This window comes from Haemaphysalis longicornis, unplaced genomic scaffold, assembly GCF_048455015.1.
Source record: "Haemaphysalis longicornis isolate Haplotype H1 unplaced genomic scaffold, Haemaphysalis longicornis Haplotype H1 scaffold_13, whole genome shotgun sequence".
NCBI lineage: Eukaryota > Metazoa > Arthropoda > Arachnida > Ixodida > Ixodidae > Haemaphysalis > Haemaphysalis longicornis.
In genome coordinates, this window is record NW_027526233.1 from 34,373,528 (window position 1) to 34,382,715 (window position 9,188).

General features: G+C 56.6%; 2 protein-coding genes across 2 annotated transcripts; both read left to right on the top strand.

Annotated features, from left to right (window-relative positions):
- The first annotated feature begins 1,681 nt into the window (after positions 1 to 1,681).
- Positions 1,682 to 5,092, top strand: LOC144163773 (uncharacterized). Its single transcript, XM_077694497.1, has 3 exons — positions 1,682 to 1,906; positions 2,613 to 3,578; positions 4,370 to 5,092. Exons 1-3 carry the CDS (start codon positions 1,682 to 1,684, stop codon positions 5,090 to 5,092), a joined length of 1,914 nt encoding a protein of 637 aa, XP_077550623.1.
- Positions 5,093 to 5,132: 40 nt separating this feature from the next.
- Positions 5,133 to 5,744, top strand: LOC144163774 (uncharacterized). The gene has a single exon (XM_077694498.1). It carries the CDS (start codon positions 5,133 to 5,135, stop codon positions 5,742 to 5,744), a length of 612 nt encoding a protein of 203 aa, XP_077550624.1.
- Positions 5,745 to 9,188: the final 3,444 nt, after the last annotated feature.

Consider the following 9,188-nt stretch of genomic DNA (forward strand, 5'->3'; position numbering starts at 1 on the left):
AGTGCACGCAGGCCAACATCAGCGCTCACCCGCAGAGACGGGGTAGGACCCTGGTTACGTTTGTAGTCAGCAGTCAAGGGACCGAGCCCGTGGTATGATCCCCGGCGGTAGAAGCAACGTCGCGGTACTGAAGACGGTAGAAGTTGAGGGCTAAACTTTATCACGGACGAAGTAGGGCTTCCAGCGAGACACATACACAATTTGAGATGCTGGTTGCACAGGTGACGCCGTGGCCATGACTGGGATAATTTCGTGTGTCACAGGTGTAACCAAGCGAATGATGCGGTAGGCGAATGTGAAGTGCGACCGTAGTTTTTCAGATAGCTCAACATGGCGCGAAGGCGTCCAAAGGAGGACCAGGGAGCCAGGTGCCAAGCACACATCACGATGGGCAACGTCGCTTCTCAATTGCCTGTGACGCCGTAACCTTGCCGCAGGCGATGTGGCGGACCACATCAGCCTGGGCAATGAGATCACGTGCATAATCAATTCGTGGGGTGGTCGAGTCACGCAACATGGTGTCCGATGGAAGGGCAGGGTCACAGCCAAAAAGGAGGAAGAAAGGAGAGAAGCCAGCAGTGTCAAGGCGCGACGAATTGTAGGCGAAAATAACGTAGGGGAGAGGAACGGCCCAGTCACGAAGGCCGGTTGACACGTACATAGCGAGCATATCCATGCGAGTCTTGTTAAATCGCTCAGCGAGTCCATTGGTCTGCCGGTGATCGGGCATGGTGAGGTTGTACCTAATGCTGCAGCACCGAAGAACGTCGTCGACGACCTGAGATAGGAAGCACCGGACATGGTCTGGGATCAGCTGACGGGGAGCACCGTGATGCGGAATGACGGCGTGTAGTAGAAAATCGGCGACGTCCGTGCCACAGCTGTTAGGAAGGGCACGTGCGGTGGCGTAACGCGCGGTGTAATTGGTGTAACGGCGATCCGCCGGTTACCCGAGTGGGGTAAGGGAAATTGACCGAGAAGGTCCAATCTAACCCGGACGAATGGTTCAGAAGAAACAACAATTGCTTGAAGAGTGCCTGCTTGAAGTGGCCGGGGCGTCTTGCGATGTTGGCAAACGTCACAATCCGTAACGTACATTCACACGGACCGGTAAAGGCCGGGCCAGTAAAAGCGTCGCCGCACACGGGCGTAGGTCCCAGTGACGCCAAGATGGCCAGCAGTCGGCACGTCATGAAGCTGGTGGAGAATGTAGGGACGGAGATACTGAGGTATGGTGAGAAGGGCTTCATGGCCATTCGCCTGGAAGTTGTGGCGAAACAGGACGCCATTACGCCGTGAAGAGGCCTGCAGAGATGGGTCGGATGGCTTTGAGATACGACGGTCTATGACTTTGTGGCGACCATTGCGCACAAACCTGCGCAGCCTCCGTCTCGTCACTGTTTAGCCCAGCGTGACACGGCCACTCGCTGCAACACGTTTCCGATAAGACACAGACACCGCAGTTTCGCCGGAGGCTTACGTCACCACTGGGGTCGATAAAACCCAAGCCGCTAAGCTCGAGATTATGATGGTTCCTCTAACCTTTCGAGCGCAGGCCGGCATGCTTGTCCCGCTGCTGCTTCCACGTTAATAAACAGTTTTGTTTTACTTTGGGATACTGCCTTCTACCGACGCGGCACCCCACATCTGGTGACCCGGAAAACGAACTAACCGCACCGCCATGGCCGACGCAGAAGCCCTCACCGCTCTCCGCCAGCAAGTACAACAACTTCAACAGGAACTGCAACAAACCAAGCAACAGCAACAATCTCGCAACGCCCCCGCACACGAGGACGTGCCTACCGGCTCCGCTGAGGACGTCAGAGCTCCTGCAGAAGCCTTCCCGCACGCTGCTTCCTGGCGTGTTGCTGTCAAGCTTCCGCCGTTTTGGGCGGACTCGCCCAAGGTCTGGTTCGCCCAGGTCGAGGCCCAGTTCTCCTAGGTGCGCATCACACAAGACCGGACCAGCTACGATTACGTCGTCGCTCACTTGGACGCACGTTATGCCAACGAGGTCCGGGATATCCTTGCCAACCCACCAATAGACAATCTGTACGAACATCTGAAGACTGCACTTATCCGCCGCTTGTCACTCTCGGAAGAACAGAAGATACGACAACTGCAGTCAGCAGAGCTCGCAGAGCGCAAACCTTCGCAGCTCCTGCGCCACTTGCGTGCGCTCGCGGGCAACATGCAAGTCCAGGATTCTTTCCTGCGATCGCTTTGGCTTCAACGGCTCCCGCCGCACCCCAAGCGATTCTGCAGGCTCAGGTCAAGCTACATCTCGGTGAACTTGCGGAGATTGCTGATGGCGTCGTCGAGGCCTCCTCGCCGCAGTTGTCGCCCACCATCCAGGCTGTCGCCGCGCCGCTGAACACCACGGAGTTTACACGCCGTATCGACGATATCGATCGACGGCTCGCCTCCATCCAACAACACCTGGACGAACGTCTTCCGACGCAACAGCGCCGCCATTCGCAAAGCTGCGACCGTAACACCACCTCGTCACCACAAACGGACCTCAACGGTCCGTGCTCCTACCACCGACGCTTCGGTGACAAAGCCCGGCAGTGTCGTTCACCCTGTTCCGTGGGATATGCGGGGAACGACAGCGGCAGCTCGTAGAGACGGCCGCAAGCTGCCAACCCGGAGGCCGTCGCATCTTCGTCACCGGCCGAATCACGAAGCAGCGTTACCTGGTCGACAGCGGTTCTTACGTTTGCTGCTACCCGCGACACCACTTTCAAGGCCCTCGTCCGCCGACATCTTTCGAGCTCCGCGCGGCGAACCAGTCCACAATCAAAACGTACGGCTCGCTGCGCCTGCACATCCATCTCAAGAACCTATGCCGCGACTTTCACTGGAACTTTGCCATCGCCGACGTCGCCGAGCCAATCATCGGCTCAGACTTTATGGCTCACTACAACCTCCTTCCGGACTGCCGCAACGTCCAGCTAATCGACGCGACAACAGGACACTCCACACCAGGCCAGCGAACGACCGCCCAACAGCCAAGCATCAATGTGCTCAGCATTGACAATCCTCCGCCGTACCATGCCATCCTCGCCGAATTTCCCGGTTTGACGCGCCCCAGCGGACTGCCACGCAAAGTGCAGCACACCATCGTGCACTACATCCGGACCACTTCAGGTCCCCCAGTTTTCTGCCGTGCCCGTCGCCTTGCCCCGGACCGCATGCGCATAGGCAAAGCAGAGTTCGAGGCCATGCTTCGCGAAGGAACCGCCCGCCGCTCTGACAGTCCATGGCCTTCACCACTCCACCTTGTCCCGAAGAAGACCGAAGGCTGGCGGCCCTGTGGGGACTACCGCGCCCTAAACGCTCGCACCATCCCGGACAGGTACCCTGTCCGCCACATACAGGACTTCGCCCATCGCATTCATGGCTGCCACGTGTTCTCCGTGCTAGACTTGGTGAAGGCCTACACACAGATACCCGTGAATCCGGATGATGTCCTGAAAACCGCTATCATCACACCCTTTGGGTTGTTCGAGTTTCCCTTCATGACCTTCGGCCTGCGGAACGCTGGACAAACCTTTCAGCGCTTCATCGACGATGTTGTTCGCGCCTCGACTTCTGTTTCGTTTACCTTGACGACATACTGGTATTTTCCCGCGACACCGAAGAGCACCACAGGCACCTTCGCCTGCTGTTCGAACGCCTCGATGACCACGGTCTACTCGTCAATATCCAAAAAAGCACGCTAGGCACTTCCGGCGTACATTTCCTTGGCTACGAAGTTTCATCAGAGGGCATTCGGCACTTGCCCCAACGCATCTCGGACCTGCAAAATTACCGTCGACCCACCACCACTAAAGACCTTCGCCGTTTCCTCGGCATGCTGAACTTCTACAGGCGTTTTTTGCCACACGCAGCCGAACTCCAGGCTCACCTCCACGATGCCTTGGCTGGGCTACGAGGAAACCAACCCGTCACGTGGACACCAACGTTAGCGAAAACCTTCGAAGATTGCAAAGCCGCCCTCTGCACCGCCACGCTCTTCACCCACCCTGTGCCAGACGCTCCCTTGGGACTCTTCACGGACGCATCTAGTTTCGCCATCGGCGCCGCCCTCATGCAACGCGAGGACAACACCTGGCATCCCTTGGCTTTCTTCTCGAAGAAACTCGCAACCCCGAAAACGACCCCTTCAGTCGCCAGTTCCACTGACGAAAACACGACCACCGCCCCGACCAATTTGCCAGCCTACTAAAGAGAACTTCTGGTGATATACGAAGCAGTGCAACACTTTCGCCATATCCTCGAAGCACAGAACTGCACCATCTATACTGACCACAAGCCTCTCACCTACGCCTTCTCTTAACGTCGCGACAAACTCCCGCCTGTTCAGCAGAACCAACTCTCGTTCATCGCACAGTTCAACACCGACATCCAACATGTCAGCGGGAAAGACAACGTGGTCGCCGACGCGCTTTCACGTGTAGCCACCGTCAGCTCGGCGCAGATAACAGCGGACGTCCTCGCCGAGGCTCAGCCCACGGATGCTGAACTGCAGGAACTCCTCAAGGGCACGTCCGCACTACAGCTACAAGAAGTCCCCATTCCAGGGTCGGCACCCTCAATCTGTTGCGACCCGTCCACAGGACGAAGCAGGCCCTATGTGCCCCTGTCCCATCGCCGTGGTGTTTTCAACCAGCTCCACAACCTCAGCCATCCCGGCATACGCGCCTCTACACGTCTCGTAGCTGACCGCTTTGTCTGGCCCTGTATGCAGCGCGATTGTCGCACGTGGGCGCGCTCCTGCATTCACTGCCAACGTGCCAAAATCACCAGGCACGTCACGTCCCCACTCGGAACATTCCCTCAGCCCTCTGGTCTGTTCGAGCACGTCCACCTCGACATCATAGGACCCTTTCCCCAGGCTGGACCCTACCGGTACTGTCTCACCGCCATCGACCGATACACTCCGTGGCCCGAGGCATGGCCCCTCGAGGGAATCACCACAGAAGACGTCGATTGCTCGTTTCGGCGCCCCCCGCCGTGTAACCACCGACCAAGGACGACAGTTCGAATCGCAGCTATTCAGGCTCCTCGGGCTGACTATCGTTTTTGAACGCTTGAGGACCACCAGTTACCACCCCTGCGCCAACGGCATGATCGAGCGTTTCCAGCGACAGTTCAAGGCAGTCATTATGTGCCACCCGGACTCGACCTGGCTCGAGGCAATCCCTGCCGTCATCCTCGGTCTTCGCGCCACCTTCAAGCAGGACATCCACGCTACACCAGCAGAGCTCGTCTACGGGGAACCACTCCGTCTCCCAGGTGAATTTCTCGCAGCTCTGCCATCCAGCACTATGCCGTCAGACCCCACCGACTTCGTCGCCTGGCTCCGACGCACCATCGCCACCTTACGCCCGTCACCTGCAGCGCAACACAGCAAGCCTACACCTTTTGTGTTCAAGGAGCTAGCATCGTGCACGCACGCTTTCCTCCGCGACGACACCGTCCGCCGGCCTTTCCAGCCACCCTATAGCGGACCCCACCTAGTCGTTCGTCGCGAGGACAAGAACTTCACACTGCGCCTCTACGGGAACGACGTCCGCGTCTCGATTGACCGACTCAAGCCCGCATACATCGCTGCGAACGAACCGGGCAGCGCCACTCCTCCCACAGGCCCCCTTCCACAGCCGCCGACGTCGCAGCCCGCTCCTTTCACGACACGCTCTGAACGTCTGGTACGACTCCCAGATTTCTACAGACCCTGAGGGCTCTGTACTCCGCGGGGGCGTGATGTGGCGACCACTGCGCACAAACCTGCGCAGCCTCCGTCTCGTCACTGTTTAGCCCAGCGTGACACGGCCACTCGCTGCAACACGTTTCCGATAAGGGACAGCAACACCGCAGTTTCGCCGGAGGCTTACGTCACCACTGGGGTCGAGAAAACCCAAGCCGCTAAGCTCGACATTATGATGGTTCCTCTAACCTTTCGAGCGCAGGCCGGCATGCTTGTCCCACTGCTGCTTCGACGTTAATAAACAGTAATGTTTTACGTTGGGATGCTGCCTTCTACCGACTCGGCACCCCACAACTTGTTGAAGCGATGGGTCGCGTCGTTGGTGGGCTGCTATGTCGTGCCAGTCGGACAGCGAAAATACGCAGGGGTCATCATCATTCCACAATGAATCAGGCGAATCAACAGGATGGCGAGACAAGCCGTCGGCGTCCCGGTGCATGTAACGAGACCTGCAGACCACCGAATAGTTATACTCCTGGAATGTGAACGCCCAGCTGCCGAGTAGTCCGGACGGATCTTTTAGAGAAAAAAGCCAACATAGGGCATGATGGTCGGTAATAACCGCTAAGGATTGGCCGTACAAGTATGGAAGGGACTTGCTGACTGCCCAGACCACTGTGAGGCATTCACGTTCCGTGATGGAATAGTTACGTTCAGCGGGGGAGAGAAGTAGGCTGGTGTAGGCTATCATCCTGTCGTCACCAGTCTGTTTTTGAACCAATACTGCCGCTATCCCGTGGCCACTCGCGTCCATGCGTACCTGTGTGGGAGCCAATGGATCGAAACAGGCCAAAACTGGGCGACGAGTCAGGCGGTCAACGAGAGCGGCAAACGCTCCGCTTTGCGCGGTGCGTCAGGAGAATGAGATATCTGCCTTAAGGAGATCTGTCAATGGCCGGGCGATCTCAGCAAAATTCTCAATAAATCGACGAAAGTAGGAGCTTAGTCCCACAAAACTTCAAACATTTTTTGCCCAATGCGGGATTAGAAATTCTTGGACGGCGCGTACCTTATCGGGATCAGGTCGGACACCAGAAGCATCGACTACATGGCCGAGGATCTTGAGTGGCCGGTCACCAAAACGGCATTTCGATAAATTGAGGTGGAGACCGGTGCGACGGGAAATCGATAGGGTGAGTGCAAGACGATGGAAATGAGTTTCAAATGTTGGGGCAAAAACGATGACGTCGTTCAAGTAGCAGATGCTGGTGAACCACTTGAAGCCACATATGAGGGAGTCGATCATTCTTTCGAAGGTAGCCGCCTTGTTGCACAGACCAAAGTGCATGACTATGAATTGGTACAGCCCATTCGGCGTCAGAAATGCGGTCTTTTCGTGGTCCTGGGCATCAACAGCAATCTGCCAACACCCATACCGAAGGTCAATAGAAGGAAAGTACGATGCACCGTGCAGGCAATCGAAGGCGTCATCAAGCCGAGAAAGGGGATAAACGTCCTTTTTGGTGACTTTGTTCAAGTGCCGCTAATCAAGCATTAGTGCCAGAACCCATCCTTCTTTTTCACCGAAACGACTTGTTGCGCCCATGGACTGAAAAAAGGACTAATGACATTGTTTCTCAGCATTACATCGACTTCATCCTAATGATTTTGGGTTCGCCGTGAGAGACCCGGTATAGTCGCCGATGGATGGGGCTCGCCTCCATGGTGTTGATGCGGTAGGTTATCGTCGATGGCTGTCCCAAAGGGCGATCGCCCAAATCAAAAAATGTCTCTGTACCACAAAAGCTGGCGATGTAACTCGCGAGCTTGCGACGAAGGAGAGTCCGATGCTATATATTTGGCGATGTCACCAGGGGTGGGCCAACGATTATTGGAATCATTCGGCGCAACCATGCAGGCGTCAGTAGACACTGCAGAAATTTGGTATTCGTCCAAGGGGAAAAGCGAAACCAGCGACATCCGCTAGGGGAGAACTTGGGGCAAAGAACCAAAATTAAGGAAAGGCAGGCCGGTTTGGTTGTTGGCGAGGGTGACGAAAGTGTAAGGAAGAGCCACGTGGTGTCGGAGGAGGACGTCGGTTGTAGGGGAAACGATCTAGTCACCGTCCGGAACTGGTGGGCATGGTGACAAAGGGACGTAGGACATTGTGTCAGCAACCAAGCGGACATGTTCTGTGGACCAGACGCGGTTGTGGAGCTTAGTGTCGGCGACAGGACCGGTCATCAGGTTAAGACGAAGAATACCCGTGGCAGTAAGCACAGTCAGTCAGCGCGGCGTTGTCGGTTAGAAAGTCTAGCCCGAGAGTGATGTCATGGGGGTATGTATCGAATACGGTGAACAGGAAAGGAATGTGATGGTCACCAACACGAACCCGAGCGATGCAGAGTCCTTCGACGGTGGGCGTATGGCCGTCGGCCACTCTGATAACAGGAGATGGGACAGGCATCAGGACCTTACGAAGGCAGCGGTTAAGTTTTGAGCTCCTTACGGAGATACTGGCCCCGGTATCTATTAGAGCGCTCACACGAACGCTGTCAACATCAACGTCAAGCAAATCGCGTCTCGTCCTCTTGGTAAACAGAGGATTTTCAGGCCGGATCGGACATGCACCATCATCTCCCGGAGCGGCATTGGCTAGTTTCCCGGGGAGGTGCATGCGGTAAGATATCAGCGGCGAAGGGCGGCGAGGCGGCGGCGAACGAGAATGGCCACGTTGGGGACGGTGAGCCGCCAGGGTGGTTTCTGTGGGAGCTGTCGGGAACATTGTGGGGTTGAGTACCAGGGGAGAATTCAATACGCCGATCGTCACAAGAGTAAGTGGTGGGCGAGAACCGCGAGTGTGCAGGGGACATCCAACATTTTCAGCAATAACGGGCGATGTGACCAACGCGAGAGCACTCGAAGCAGATAGGCTGGTCGTCAGGGGCTCTCCATTCTGCAGGGTTCCGACGGCGGTAACAAGGTGGTGCGTCACAACCCCGTGGGAAGCTATTCCTGGCACAAGTCGTAGCGCACACAGGGTGGATGCCAAGGTTGGTGACTTCCTCACGGAAAACGACCTGTATAAGTGACATAGTGGCCAAGGTATGGTCGTGCCAATGGCGGTGTACAGGAGCCGGGCCCATGGCCTCGATTTCGCGATGCGCGATCTTGGTCAAAGTGTCCGAATATGGCATCGGGCCTCGTGCCGTCTGTAAACTAGGAGGCGCTGTCAGACCCGCACACGATGAGCTTGCTGCGGTGTGAGGCAGGGGGGGGGGGAACTGCTGCGCTAAGCGTCGGCCTTTTGCCTGCTCAAGTTGGCGACATTCCTTCAGCACAGAGTCAATTGTAGCACACTCTTTACACATAAGCAGATTGAAGGAATCATCTGCTATGCCCTTAAGAACATGCCCAAGCTTGTCGGACTCCAGCATCTTGGGATCCAGCATCTTGGGATCCGCCAACACTTCCT

What these genes read in the sequence shown, in the direction of transcription:
- LOC144163773 (XM_077694497.1), top strand. Translation starts at nt 1,682, where the DNA reads ATGGCCGACGCAGAAGCCCTCACCGCTCTCCGCCAGCAAGTACAACAA. An exon ending in TTTGGGCGGACTCGCCCAAG is followed by an intron (nt 1,907 to 2,612) that starts GTCTGGTTCGCC and finishes GGGGAACGACAG; the next exon opens with CGGCAGCTCGTAGAGACGGC. An exon ending in AGCGCTTCATCGACGATGTT is followed by an intron (nt 3,579 to 4,369) that starts GTTCGCGCCTCG and finishes CCGCCTGTTCAG; the next exon opens with CAGAACCAACTCTCGTTCAT.
- LOC144163774 (XM_077694498.1), top strand. Translation starts at nt 5,133, where the DNA reads ATGATCGAGCGTTTCCAGCGACAGTTCAAGGCAGTCATTATGTGCCAC.